Here is a 15,093-nt window from a genome sequence, read left to right on the forward strand (position 1 = left end):
TGATTCCCACCTGATTCCAGCCCTTACTGATTCCCACCTGAGACCAGCCCTTACTGATTCCCACCTGAGACCAGCCCTTACTGATTCCCACCTGGTGCCAGCCCTTACCAACCCCAGGCTGCTGCTGGGTCTGATTCACCCAGTGAAACCCCAGCCCAGACAGGTCCTATCAGCTGAACCCAAGCTGAGGGAAAATGCTGGTTTAGTCCCCTGACGATGGAAATACCTTCAGGGTTTCTTTATTACATTTCCAATCTCTCTGGCTCTTTATCTCCCATTTTAATATTACCTTTAGCATGTTGCAGTGGATGTGATGTGTAATCAATGATTTACCCAACAGCTTTTCAGCACTTGAATTTCTTAACAACAAGCCAGAGCTGACTCAAATCAAAACCCTTCAGTGGGCCTAGGACAAGGGAGATTACTGCATTTAATGTTTTACATAAAGAAACTCTTACATAAGCCCCACGGTCTGGCAGCCAGCCTCCACTGCTTGTGCCATGGGCTCTTTTCCTGTGCAGTTGCTGCTGTCTGTATCATTGCTCTGAAAGCATGGCCTGGGCAGTTAAATGTATACAAAGAGCTGCAAATAGAGAGAAAGAGCTCTCATCCCCAGAAATGCATCTGAGAAGGGAGTGTGCTGTGGTCAAAGGGTGTGCCAAGCCTCAAAAACATTGCTTCTTTGGGGAGGCATTCCTGTTACAAAGCAGAGTTTAGCTTTTTGGTCTTGCACAGCATTTGAAGATATTTTGTACTTCCTCCTACCAGAAAATGTCTCAGGGTAAAGATTTTCTTGTGTCCTGTGTTTGGTAGTCCATGGTATGAAAGGATTGTGATAGAAGGCAGACTTAATTGAGTTGGGATTGTATGAAAGGAGGAGGATGAACAAGTAGCAAACATCAAAGAAAGCCCCTGCAGTGTCAGGGTACAAAGTTACCCAGTAGAGCCCTTGTGAAAAGGCTCAAAGTGTTCATTAAACACAAACACTACAAGAGCCATTCTTTTTCTTCCAGCCTTTTAATGTGACAGAGAGAACAAAAACAAATCCATTGGAACAGCTGCAATTTCCAGTGACGACCAGACACAGATCAAATAAAAAAATAAAAGATGGTTTAAAATGAAGAAAAGGAACCAAGGGACTGGAATTGGCTATTTCACACACAGAGTTGACAGAATATCTAAATGAAACTTTCCATTAAAGCACGACACCAGGTGTTATTTACAGTGGAACTTGCAGTGTGTGTACATTTATACAGCACTAGCATCACATACAGCAAAGAAATTAATTTCATTTTGTTTCCTTCACAGTTCCCAGGCTTGATTCTTCCTAAAAGCAGCATTTGCTAATAATATAAGGGTGAGAAACTGAGGGAGAAACTTAATGCAAAATAAAATACATAGGGCTCAAATCTACATAAACCTAAAAATATCCTCTCAGGTTTTGTGACTCCTTTGGAAAGTCAAAGGACATGAGCAGGGAATATAAAAGGACTCCTTAAGAGCATCAGAGCATACTCTGCTGTTGGAGGTCTCAAAGCAGGAGCTGGAAGGGACCTGGAATCTGCAGAAAGCTCAGCTCCATGCAGTCCTGCTCTGTGCCCTTGTGTGAAGGCAGCCTTGGGGCTGGGCCACTCCCAGGCTCGGGGTCATCCCTCAGTGCCTCTCCAGCATCACTGAAGGACATCAGGATGCCTGAGCACTTCCCAGTGTGCAGAACTTCTGCCAGTGCATGTGGGTTTTCCAAGACTGACCCTCCTCATAGTCCAAAAGATCCAATGCACCACCATTTGTCAGTCCCAGAGCATTTCAAGGAATTTCAAAGAGTGATGTTGATATGGGCAAGGAGGGGCTCACCCCACCCAGCACAAGCTGCAGCCACCACCTCTAGGATGTAGCAGAGCCAAAGGCAGCAACAGGAGCTGTCCTGCACAAGTGGAGTAAATAAATCACAATACCACAACCTGTTAAATCAACAGGAGGCAGAACTCTTACTGTAACACCACTGGTCTTTAACAATAGTATCAACAGTGCTTGGTGTTCCTATAAAAGCCTGTGTTCGTGTGCTCAGAAATTCAGCAATGGACCTCTCCCACTTCAGTGCTGTAGAGCTGAAATCACAAAGCCACAGCAGGCCAGTTTGGGTTCCCTAAATTCACCTTCCCCATGCCACAATGTCCCTGGCTGAGTGGCTGTCCTGCTGTGCCACACGTGTGTGAGGAGATCCAGCTGTCCTCTAGAGGAGATCTTTGGGATTTAAGGCAAGTCCCCTGCCCTGGTCCTTCCTCTGTGTCCCTGTTGCAGTGAAGTTCACAAATCCATGGGGATGGTGCTGTGCAGAGACCAGCAGGGGAGCTGTGGTCAGCAGGTTTCTCTGTGGATGGTCCAGTGTATCCCAGACAGAGACAGAAACCAGGGCAGATGTGGGCAGGGGAGCTGAGGGAGGAGATGTGTTTGCTCTTGAACAGCATGGGCAATGCTGGTTTTACAGCAAAACCCAAGCTGAGCCATCAGAGAAGGTGCCTGAGGAGAAATCTTCCCTTGCTTGAGCTTCAAGGATCTGTGACTGAGGCTAAGCCTAGCAGGTGGCCAAGGCTTGAAACTGAGCCCAAAACAAACCCCAGCCAATGAAGAGGGGGCTGCACCCAGCTGCTGTTTTGCTCTGGAGAGCAGCAGTGTGACGCCTACACTGATTTACACCATGGCAAGGACAGCAAATACACACTTTGGGAATATTGACTAAGCCTGTCCCCACTGAGTTGAGATGCCAGCCCAGGTGTCACAAATGCAATGCCTGAGCTGGAGCTGCTGCCCTGGATCTCTGTGTCCCTGAAGAAGCAGGACTGTCCAGGACAAGCCATCTCCAGCTCAGCACAGGGCCTGGCCAGGGTCCCCCTGTTCCCTCTGCCTTTCAGATGAGAATAATGGCAATCCATTCAGATCAACCCTAGGTGTGTCTCAGCTGGGTATGGGAGCTCTCCTCAGCTTTTCCTTCCTTCCTTCTCTGCTCTCTTGTCCTTTATCTCAGGCTCTCACATGCCAGCTGTGCTGTGTGTTTGCTCTCTCCTGTTGGTCACAAACTCCCTGGTCAAGTCAGGGGTAGGAGCCTTGTCCCAACACATCCAATATCCCTTAGTCCTTAAGTGACTCACCCATGGATTTTAGGGGTGCAAAGAATTTCCAGGTGACATTGACAGTGAGATCCCATTACTCTTTACCTTGTCCCAGCTGGTCTGTGAGGTGAAGTTTAGCAGCCTGTGAAAGAGCCATTTTTTAAGGAAGAAAGGTTTCTAATATTGGATAATATTTCCTAATATTACCTTGCCATTTCTATCTCCTCATGATTTCAATTTCTTCCTTCTCTGGAAATTAACAGGGAAGTTTTGCAAAATAAATGATGTCATTAATGTCACTGCAAAATGTCAATGGAGGACACAAACAGGTTTGCTGTGAGCATTGGGTGACATGTAAATAGGAATGCTATGCAAAATAAATATTTAGACAAATAGGTTCTAGCTCCTCAGAGCTGCACAAATGAATAGTCCAGAAAACGAAACAAAATTTCTCCCCCTCTGTCCATTTGCAATGTGGTAATTGGCAAGCACAGCCCAACAAAGTGGATGAAGCCTAAAGGTCATGGTGACCTTTTGTGTTAAAATACATATTTAAACTGTTTCTCATCATGCAAAAGGACCAGATATTCTTAGAGAAAAAAACTCACATTCTAGTCTGTAATTCTGAACAGAAGCTGTGAACTGCTGCCAAAGGACATAATTACATTCACTCCTACCTTAGAGAAGGAACCTTGCTGTTTTGAAGACAAATAAAATAAATAATAATAAAAAAAAGCCTAAGCTACCCATAAAATCAAGAAATTATGCATAATAAGCTCAGCTATTATAGCAGCTTGTGATTTCATCAATTTCATAAACCTCAGAATAAAGGTCAAAAATCTCAAACAGCCCATTGTAGCCTAGATGATCCATGAGTGTTTATCCCTGATTGACACAATGATAAAAGTGATGCTCATTAGAGGCTTTTGCCTCATTGGCAAGGATTTGCTGCTCGTGATCTAACCCTGCTGTGTCCCTGTGCAGCCTGGGCTGGCCCTGGGGCCTAAGTGCAAGGGGCTGTGCCTGTGCAGCCAAAGGCAGGGGTGTGAGACATCACTCCTGCAGCATCCAAGCCTAGCTTTGCTTGGTTTTCTTAAAAAAAAAAAAAAAGTCACCAAAAAAACCAAAACCAAAAACTGACAAAGGAGATCCAAGAAAAGGTAAATGAGAAGATCACCAGGAAAAGTACAAAAGAACTTTTTTATGTCACAGAATATCCTGGTTTGACAAATGAGCTGCACTATGTGGTGGTTTCAGATCAATTCTGGTCTGTTGCTGAGTTGTTGAAAGGGTGTAATTAGTGTTATCTCATCCATTGTGAGCACTGGTGTGTTATTGAGCAGGGTGCTTTTCCTTCTGGTTTCCCAAGAAAACACACCCTAAAATACACAACTCACTTTGCCTCTAGGTGCAACAGGACTTAACTGGTATGATAAAAAGGGCACACGAATTTGAGAAATGTTCTCCACAGGATATCAAGCTAAACTGTGCCACTTAATGGGGAATTTAATGTTCTGTACAGTGAAAGCTTGCTGTGTGCATTCCCTGTGTAACAAGTTAAATGGCTTTAAGTAACTGTGCTTACAGTGTTTCAATGAGACCCAAGTATATTAGAAAATCAAGCATCATATTCTTCAAATAATATGGCTAAAATGCTGGTAAATTCACAGTTACCATTCTCTAGGTATTAGGCAAAAATCCCCTATTTACACTGGATAATATGTACACATTTGGTTTGTGGAATGCTCCAATATCATATCAATTTCTCCTCTGTGAAAGCTGTAAGGAAAAAACCCTCTTAATCATTATAGAAATATATATTCCCAGCCAATAATACATTTAAATATTTGGTATCTGGATGTAAAGAGCAAAGTGTCACTAAATTGGTCATGACTTCTGATAATCTTGAATTATTGGGATTTTAGTGTCACTCTTAAAATCCTCTTAAGGGTGCAGAAATTAAAAGTCCTAATTTTAATAGCTGATCACTTCAATGGGTGTATGTAAGTTTGCAAGTAGGTGTAAATACACATACATATATATATATATATATAATTATTTAGATATTTCTCTTCCACAGCAAGAAAGTGTCTAGTAATTCCCTGTGCCCAAGTGAAGACAGTAAAGGGCTTTGAAGCTCTGAGTCTTCTGAGATAGCTGAGCACCCACCCTCAAATCCTCGATGAATCAGGACTCTCACTCTTCCAGGTGGGTGGAGTGGTAATCCCAAAATCAAGACAGCTGGGGCCAGTGGCCACATCTGCAACTGTTAGCCCTATTGCTGGAGCTCACCTCGAGCAGGTTTGTCACCTGCCCTCCCTGGATGCTCTGTGTGTCTGAGCACAGCTGGATGGCTGGGCAGGGCAGGGTCTCCAGCTGGGCAGGGCAGGAGGGTCGGGTCTGTCCTCCTGTCTGTCCTCCACGCGGGCACAGAGCTGCTGTCTGCCTCTGGTGTCCTTGCAGGGGGATGGACAGGGACAGGGGCACAGGCAGGGTGGAACCCAAGCTCTGCAAGGGGTGTGTGGGGGCTGCATGCACCAGTCGTGGCTGTAATAAGGTCAGGAACGATGGTTTTGTTGAAATCCCTGCGGGTTGTTCTTTGTTCTTCTTCCCCTCTGCCGTCTCGCTTTGAGGTACCGACAGAACAGCGCAGGATGAATGTTTTGGGTTTTCCAGACATGGCTGGTTTTTGTTCTTCTTCTACATCTGCCCCCACCCCCCACAAGCCCCCACGGCCTCTGTTGCTCACATCAGGACCTGTTCTCGAGTCTCTGGCAGGCGCAGAGCCAGCAGGCCACCCCCAACCAGAGCAGAGGAGGCCAGAAGGATGGGAACCACCTTGGTTATCCCTACGAAGGAGGAGAAGATGGAGTTCCCCAGGATGGCACCAAACTTGCAAAGCCCATTGAGGATGCCAAAGGCTGTTGCCCTGTGGGGAGGAAAAGCAGAAAGCAATGGTTGGGAGGCGGGTTCTGGCACAGCTACACAAGGTTTTGGATGGGTAATTTTGTGAATGCTCCTATGTTGCCCAGGCTACGCTTGCAGCAAGTAAAACTGGGTGGAATAAATAAGTAGATAAATAGATGCAGCCGTTTTTTGTGTCTGTGTGAATGAGGAGAATGTCTGTGTTCACCCATTTCTTCTCATCTCACCTTCTTCCTAGAGTGACCCACTCTAGGGGCCTTGAGTGGCCCATTCTGTCAGCCTCTGCCCTCCCTAAAGACAGCAGGACAAAATCTGCTCTAGATCTCCTCAAAGCCCTTCCAAGGGCCGCCTGGACTGGATTGTCACCAGAGAAGCAACCACAGCTCTCCTCTAAATTCTGTTTCACCCAGCAGCTAAAAGCCTACTATTTTTAATGTACAGTCTCTCTCCTTCATTTCTGACTTGCCCCAAGAGTCTGAAAAAGGCAAAAAGGATCTTATAATGATGTAAGGAAAGACTTAATCTGCAGGACATTGTCCCGAAGTCTCCTGCTCTTCCCCATGTCCCAAATCACTCTGTGTACATGGCTTTCTCCAGGTTTTGGGTGGGAGGGCTGCCCCAGTGATGAGTCATGACAAGAGGATGGGGATGCAGTGTGAGAGGCCAAATTTCCATGCACATCCATGGAAATGACAGAGTGCTTCTTTCATTTGGAGGTTTAGAACTAGTTGATCTTTAAGGTCCCTTCCAACTCAAACCATTCTGTGATATCATGGTTCTATGATTCTTTGATTTATCAGCCCATAACTTCCATATATCCACACGATCCCTGAGTTCAACCTGCCACGCATGCAGAATTATGCTTGCAAATGTCTGTTCTGAGCCAGCATTACACAGCTCTGACGGACTGGTGAAAGTGAAATAAATAAAAGTATACAGCTCCCCCACCTAATGTCTCTAGGGCAGCTTTTTTTTTGCTGGGAACCAAGAGGACTAGGCAGAGGGTGTGGATTAAGGGAGACATGTTCTGAGCACCTTTTGTCGGTGGGGTAGAGCTCCACGGTGATGACATCCAGGGCGTTCCAGGCGGCGATGCTGGCCCCGCAGAAGAGGCACTGCCAGCCGATCATCGCCGACTCGCTGTTCCCGAAGAACAGGAAGAAGCAGCACACGGCTGAGATCAGCATCGAGCCGCCTGCAGGGGGGGAAACCAACAGAAAAACACTGCCACAGCTTGTTGCCTGGCTGTGCTCTTCCCCTGTCCACAGCTTGTGGAAATCACCCCGAGTTTTTAAGATTTTCTAAGCCTTCTGATGTTTGCGTTCTTGCAGCAAACTTTCTCGCACGCTTTCTGTAAATAGCTTATTGTTTTGCATTCTTTTATTCTCTTCAAATTTGATAGACTGTTGGTTTGTCCAGTGTCACTGGAGAGGTGGTACTTTCACCCTCCAATCCACTGTCACTTTTAGAAAACTATAAATGTTAAAGTCAGAAAATAAACTTCCCTTTTCTTCACCTTGAGAGTAGCCGTGTGTGCGCTCGTACTGTTTCGTGTCCTATAGCGACAACAGCTGAGCAAATACATTTGTTAAAGATGGCTTTCAAGTGATGGCATTTCATCCCAATAAGTATTAAATCTGTGAGGATCCAAAAACACCTTGATGCCACCTATCTGCCATTCTCTGATGCTGGAAGCCAGCCAGGAAAAGTTCTCAATGTCCACCTGATCTCGCTGATAGTTCTGCTCTACAAAGACTGTGAAGACAGGCTTTTCCAGGCAGGCTTCCAGCATCTCAGACTTCCAGATGGACCCAGGAAGAGCAGAGGCAAGTAAACATGAAAGTCAATGAGGAGCAAGCATCATTGTGAAGGTTTTTCAACTTGAGCTTCAAGTGATAAGCTTGTGCATTTCATATCGTATCACTTGACACATTTCTAGTCCCAATTAGGATAATTTACAGTCACTTGTATGAAGCACTTGAGGTCTCTTTTAATTATAAGAACATCATTAGATTTCATGGCACATTTGCACAGGAGCCATAATTTTATGAACATCACCGAGGGAGAAAGTGAGAGCATTCATGCTCAGTTAGGCACAGTTCAGATTCAGAAATATTAATAGCTACATCACTGCTTTCTACCCCATTGGGAATTTTCAACTGAAAGATAAAATTTGGGAAAAATTAAACTATTTTTCACCAGAATGTTCTGTTATCACTGAAAAATCTCCATTTATTACCAGGAAAGCAAACAATTTTCCCTGTTGTTTGGTGTTTTTGGAGTCAATTTAGCGCCATACAAAATAATTTGGATGCTGAAGTGTAACTAAAGTGCTTCAATTTGGACGTTTTGTTGCATCATGCAGTGGCCTGCCTATGAAAAGCTGCTGTGCAGGACTCCTTTTCCACTTCTCCTCCATGGTACAAGGCCAGACCACATCCCCACAGTGTGGTGTGGATATTCCCCCTGCTGCAAAAGCCCAGCCCAGCACTGGTGAGGGCACCAAGAGATCTGCTGTTTTGTACAAGATAAAGTTTGGCAGGACATGATAAAAATGAATTGAAGCCCCAGCAAGGCACATAACACAAAGGAGAAATTCAGTTTTCCTGTTAGGCTGACCAGAAATAATATGTTCCTCAGAGTGATACAGGTGGGATGCCAGAAGGCTCTTTCAATTGGAAATTCCATAGTGAAGCATTTCAGCATGTCATTGCTAATTTTTGTCCCGTTCTCTTCTTTTTGCAGGAGAAATAAGCATTTAGGGCTCCAGCTGTCATCTCAATTCCAGATGAAAATGCTGAAATGCTGACATGTTTGCAGGATGGACAATCTGATTCTCATTCAGCTTTCTCTGGTTTATTTCTCACAGACCCTCTGGTTTGTTTGTGCCTTTTTCAAATTCACCACATGAATGCTCATTTTCCCTCAGTGTAAATTCCTGAGACACTCATCTTGCTCTACTTTAACCTGTCTGAAGGTGAGGCTGAGCTAAACCTTCCCTCTGTTCTCAGAGGAGAGAGAAGAGCTCAAGAGAGTGATTCATCCCTTTCCCCTGAGCCACATCCCTGATTTTATTACCTTCCTGTGGCTGTCCCTCAGGGCATGATTCCCATATCATGGGATGAGAGCAAGCTCTGAACCCTGGAGGCTGCAGCACCAGCAATTCCCAAAGTATTCATGAAGCTGATAAGGTGATAACTTGATAACTTATTTTCATGATGCTAAAGTGGGCTCCTTTCTTGGCTGTGACATGGTCAGTTAATTTACCATATGGTCTCTGAAGCTGCTTGTGCAATCATTTGAAAATCAGATAAAAAACCAAAAGAGGAAACTCCTAGGCTGTCAAGCTGCCACATCAAATAACCTTTGTGAATATTCATTGCTACAAGCAACATGTTCATTTATTTATACAGAGGCTTTGGACTTCAGCAGCAACTCAACAGGACCAAGAGCTCCTTTTTTAGCTCTGACCCTGATTTGCTGAACACTGCAAAAACATGCAGGATTTGACACAAAAGGCAAAATAAATTTTAAAAAAATGTTACAGACACACAGAAAAGCAGGGTGAGGAGGCGGGGAGTTGGTCACTTGCTGCCATGGATCACCTGCCTGACCCTCTAGTCTTCATCCTTCTGCTCCTTTTGTTTTGGGGATGGCTCATTCCCAGTAGAGCCAGGCCAGTGTGCAGACACACTGAGCAGGGCTGAGCTCCACCCTGTCCTTCCCCATCACCACCATCCCCACTCACCAATCATCTTTATCCTCCCGACTTTGTCCATGAGCAGAGCAGAGATGATGTTGCCTGGCAGCACAGACAGGCTGCCCAGGAAGCTGACCAGGTAGATCAGGAAATCATTGTCCTCCTCAAAGTCGATGTGGCAGCCTTCCTTCTCCTTCATGAAGGTGCTGTTGATGAGCCTGCAGTTGATGAATTTGTGCTCGTAGAGATCTGTGAGGGAAAGAGGCAAAGGCTTGACCCTGCTTGGCTGAACTCCCATACAACAGCAAGGACCAAACCAAAGACCCCAGAGAAGTTTCTCATCCAATGGAAATGGCCAGGGAGCATTTATTTCAGTGGAAATTTATTAGAGTGGCAAACTCTAGCCGAGTCTTTGGCTTCTGGCAGATGCAAGCTCTTACACTCCTTTTATTTTTGGAGTCACCTGAACCAGCATCCCCATGCCACAAGGACAGGGCAATGCAGGCTTTGGTTCTCATAGCATTACCATTTGTTCTTTATTAGAGTAGAAGTTAACAGCTTTTTTTTTGTATAAATTAGTGACTTTTTAAAGTGAATTTTATTAGTGACTTTTGATATAAATTAGTGACTTATTTTACTGATGATGATCTTCAACTGCCAGTGGCTTGAAATTATATTTTAAGCCAGTTTTACTGAGTAGAGCTGTAAAGTGCTGAGAATTTTGCCATCACTTTAACCTGCCTGAGCAAAGAATTTTGCATTTCCCATACAGCACCCAGAGACACCAGAAGCCATGGGACCAAAATCTCTGATGGAGCCACCTGAGGTCACCTTCCAAATGCATCACACTCTTTTCCTCCAGCATCACTCTCATTATCCAGCACGCACTCAAACATGCAGATCCCTACCATCCTTTCTCCCAGAAAGCAGATAAAATAGTTCTAATAAAATAGTTTTCTGATAAAAAAGTTCCTAGTTACAGAGGTGACACCACAGCAGGAATCCCATTACCGGTGTTATAAAAGACAGTAGAGATGATGGTGCAGTTTTCAAAGAAGGTCTCACTGGATCTCACATCTTCAAAGTAGCAATCCTCAAATAATGAATCCTCAAATCTCACTTCCTTGAATTTCATGCCAATAAATCTGTGGGGCAGGAAACAGAACTTCACTCTGTGCTTTAAGATATTTTCTACACTGCATAGTGTGCAGTGGCTGTTTCAAGAGACAGAGCACTAATTCTAATTTCTAGTGTCATTTACAGAAAAGGTGTTGCTTGAATGTATAACTCACTCCAGCTCCTTCTGTGTTTTACTAGGAGGGAAGGGTCTGAAGAGTATTTTTTTTGAGAAGAGACATGGATCTTTTAGGATTTGTGCAGTTTTTCTATTCCTCGAAATAATCACATCTGAGAAAATGCACTTCTAAAGCTGAGGGGACACAAATCCTCTCTTGTTCAGTCCTAATCTGTCTGAAGATGACAGAATTTCACTCAATGCAGGGTATTTCCTTCATGAGCTGACCTTGCTGCCTTCCTTAGTCTCCCCCTTCCTCCATCATAAATAAAACCAGACATTATCAGGAGCCTATTGAGCCATTTGGTGAAAGGTTTCTGACAGTTGTTTAAACTCAAAGTGATTTTTAAAGTGAAAATGCAGCAGGGATTCTGCAGAGAATGGGGAGATAATCTGAGTTCTGCTTGTAACCATCTCTGTTTGAGGTTTCTTACTTACCATGTAATGAAAACAGATTTCACTAAAAATAATAAACTGTGTCAGGTGATTGATTTCTCCTCTGATGGGAAGTGTGACATGTCTGACCTGGCTGCCTGAAGGATGACACAATATTGATTTACCTGTGAGGTTTTGCAGGAACACTGAGATGATGTATTAGGTAATGCACAGACATGTTTAGAGGCTGTAAAGAGCTATTAAGAACAAGCATTATTGCTCCAGTTAAAGAGGCCATGACTGTCACCAGATGAAGAAAAGCCTTCTAACATATACTCTGCAGCTTAATTGAGTTGAGCACTTTTAACACAGCGTAACATGATGGTTGTTTACACCTTTAAATGAGCACTGCAGGGCTTCTTGACTGAGCCTAATAACAGAAATTATTAATGCACAAAATACCATGAGAAGATTATTCAAGTGTTTTGCTCCATGTAGAGGGTCTCACAGGTTACAGCAAAACTTAAGCTGTTCTGCATTTTCTCAGTGATGTATTTACTTGTAATGTATTTACTCCTAAAGGCTGTTCAAACCCATTTTCCCTCCTGCAGTTTGCTTTCTTAACATCCAACTTTAAAAGCCTCACAGAGCAACATCCTGGTGATCCATGGAGTTCTAGCTCACAGCCAAGGGCTGCAGAGCAAACACAGCTGTAAACCATTCTGAGATAATTTCTGGGCATTACTGCAATTTAGCTTGATGAGGTTTTGAGTATTGGAAATGGAGAGGGCCAAGGTGGGAGAATAGTGATTTACATCACAGTTTTATGTCTTCATCCAGCCAGGTGCTGAGTATCCTTAATTCTCAATGAGGTTAGTGAAAATTCTGCACCTCCTGTAGGCATAAGAAAAATGTCCCCAATCCCTAAATTTGACCAACATACACTTCTAACCACTTTCTTTTGGGGAACAGGAATTGTGGGGCTAGGTTTGCATCATCAAGCTCAGCTCCTTGTTGCAGGGAAGGTGTATGGAAGGACATGAGGACACATGTTGGGGTCCCTCACCAAATATATAAAATATATAGCAAGAAAATGATTTCTGAGGGGATTGGAACAACCTGGCTGAACAATGGGATGTGGTTTCAGCTGTGAAGATTAAAACAATGAGTGTTTTGTGTAACATTGAACATGGGGAGGAGCTCCTTCCAGCAAGGCAGCTGGAGCAGCATCCTGTTAGGTCTGCCTGGGGCAATGAGATCACAGAAATTACAGAGGGATATTTTTCCTTTCTATTGGGATTTCCTTTTTATTGGGATTTTATTGGGATTTTGAATAGTAGTAATGGAATGACCAGGATTTACACTGCTGTGGAACATAGAGTGGTTGGGGTCCAGGCTGGATGCAGAAGAAAAAACAAGGCCAGCCCAAATAGGAGGAAAAAGGGAAGGAAAGCAATGGAAGAAACAGCTTTTTATTTTGGAACTACAGCAGCAAGTTCATTCCCAGTGGCTGCCCAAGCCCAGTAGATGTCAGTGTGGGCTAAGGAAAAAGAAGTCACCTCTGCATGCAGGGCTGCCCAGCACGGCCAGGTGGGCACTTGCTGCCCTGATCCCAACACAGGGCTGCTGGAAGCAGGATGACCCACAGGCATCCCCTGGGTTCTGCAGAAGCCAGTGACAGAGGCAAAGTAGGTGGAAAAAAAAGGATTAAAATTAAATTTTGTCTCTCAAAAACTGCCTCTGGGACTTGAGAGATTTAGATTGAGTGTCCAAAAGAACAACAGAGAAGTTCAAGCTGATGGAAAATGGAAAAGAAAGAGCTGTCTAGAAATTTATTTCAGTTTGAAAACATCAAAGCAAATTCTGTTCACTTACTTGTCATTCCTGTATTCTCCATTTCTATGGATCTGGTTTTCCAGGGTGAAATTAAAGGTGAAATGGGACACTTCTTCCTCATCAAAGATCTTCACCCGGGATTCATATGCCTCGTCTTGGAAATAGCGGATCATGTCAGGGAACCAGACAATAAGGCCATAGTAACTGCAGCAGGGTTGGGAGACACATCAGGACACAAGATTCTTCCAAAGACCCACTTCACAGCTTGTAAACTTGTTAAACCCCAAATGTGATGCACGTCTGACACAAATCCTTGCTCAGTTCTGACACAGGACTGAGCAAAGTGGTTTTGTGCTCTAAGCACCCTGCTGATCTCAGAAGAATGTTGGTCCATTCTCCTTCACTTGAAGCAGGACAATTCATTTCAGTTCCCCTTGGCTGGGGAATACAGAAGTGTGCAAACTGTGTTACCCATTAAATTAGCAGAGAATAAACAAACTGGGCTGATTTCTGTAAGTGTGCAATTCAAGTGAGAGTTAAACAAAATTTACTGGTAGTTTAGATTTAGACTCCCCTGAGTGGTTTTGATCTAGACTAAGGAACAGCTGAGAGTCTGGTAGGGTTGTGTCTTTTTTTGTGTGTATGTGGACAAGATCAAATAAAAGATCTAAAGGTGAGAAAGTCAATCTATTACTGTGCTACCAACCACTTCTCAAGTCCTGATTTGTTCAAAGCACCTTGTACTTCATATAAAGCAGTCAGATTGATCAATATTTGTAGGAGAGCAAGGCTTAGTTCACAAAGACTCTTTAAAATAAGACCAGGATTAATTTTGTAATAGTTTATTTACATGTGTAAATAACTATTCAGACTCTGAATAATGCTTTAGTTTCCTGAAAAATATAAAGAAATATCTTCCTTACCTTAAGGCCATTGTAAACCAAACCACAGCCAGCATCAGTGTGTTCATCCTGTACTGGGCTGTTAAACAATATAGCACATTGTCCCAGACCTACAAATCCACAAGAAGGAATTAGCTGCCAGGACATCCCAGCAGACACTTGACAGCTTAATTTCTGAGTGCATCATAAACTTCATGTCAGAAAAATGGGTTCATTAGAGGAAGGTCAGATGTGTGGCTTATATTCAGTGTTTTTTCAAAATTATATTTATTGAGTAAATGGCTCAAAAAAATCACTTATTCAGCTCAGTGCCAGAGTACTTGATCTGAGCCCTCTGTAATGAGCTGGAGTGCACGATCAGGGCTGGGTATGAGGCAGTGTCTCTCTTAGGTTATATCACCAAATGTGGATATGAGATTGTTCTCAGACCCTCTGACAACTTTATCTTTTCAAATATATGTATGGTGTCAGGAGTGCTTTCAAACTGAGATCAAAAGCTCTCTGAAGAGCAAAAGCCCAAACACAGCTGGCACTTTAGGAGGTATAAGATGAAATCGGGTAGGGACGAAGCCAAGCAGGAGGCAAACCAAGATCTGCTCTTGACTCATTGCAGAAAATGCTATCAAGAACATGAGGGGATGCAACTCCTCAAGCTCTTATCTTGACACATAAGTATAGTGATAGTGTAGCACCTGCATTGCTATTAAGAAGAACTTTCCTTTATTTTCAGCTCATCCTTCAAGACTAGAAGTTTTACAAGGTTTCCACAGTCCTACATGGGCATTAGGTGAGCAGTATAGCAGGTGTGAAAGGTTAAATTAACCCAGGAGACAATACAATATTCTTAGAAACTTGGTCTCAGCAGGAACAAAGAGCAAGCACTTTCTGCCTCCACTGCAGGTGGCAATTCCCCTTAAGGCTTGGGGAGAGAAAATCAATATTTATCTGCTC

At 43.7% G+C, this 15,093-nt stretch overlaps 1 protein-coding gene across 3 annotated transcripts in view; it reads right to left on the reverse strand.

The window, feature by feature from the left end:
• Nucleotides 1-998: 998 nt before the first annotated feature.
• The window catches only part of SV2B (synaptic vesicle glycoprotein 2B), a 65,935-nt gene continuing 51,840 nt past the window's right edge, over nucleotides 999-15,093 (reverse strand). For all 3 annotated transcript variants that reach the window (XM_077185297.1, XM_077185298.1, XM_077185296.1), the window contains exons 8-13: nucleotides 14,164-14,252; nucleotides 13,280-13,444; nucleotides 10,747-10,880; nucleotides 9,784-9,984; nucleotides 7,071-7,230; nucleotides 999-6,039 (exon numbers count right to left, since the gene is read on the reverse strand). In XM_077185297.1, the coding sequence (XP_077041412.1) occupies nucleotides 5,856-6,039; nucleotides 7,071-7,230; nucleotides 9,784-9,984; nucleotides 10,747-10,880; nucleotides 13,280-13,444; nucleotides 14,164-14,252 (933 nt within the window). In that variant the 3' untranslated portion in view covers nucleotides 999-5,855. The remainder of the gene's footprint in view (nucleotides 6,040-7,070; nucleotides 7,231-9,783; nucleotides 9,985-10,746; nucleotides 10,881-13,279; nucleotides 13,445-14,163; nucleotides 14,253-15,093) is intronic.

Source organism: Agelaius phoeniceus, chromosome 13 (assembly GCF_051311805.1).
Source record: "Agelaius phoeniceus isolate bAgePho1 chromosome 13, bAgePho1.hap1, whole genome shotgun sequence".
Lineage (NCBI taxonomy): Eukaryota > Metazoa > Chordata > Aves > Passeriformes > Icteridae > Agelaius > Agelaius phoeniceus.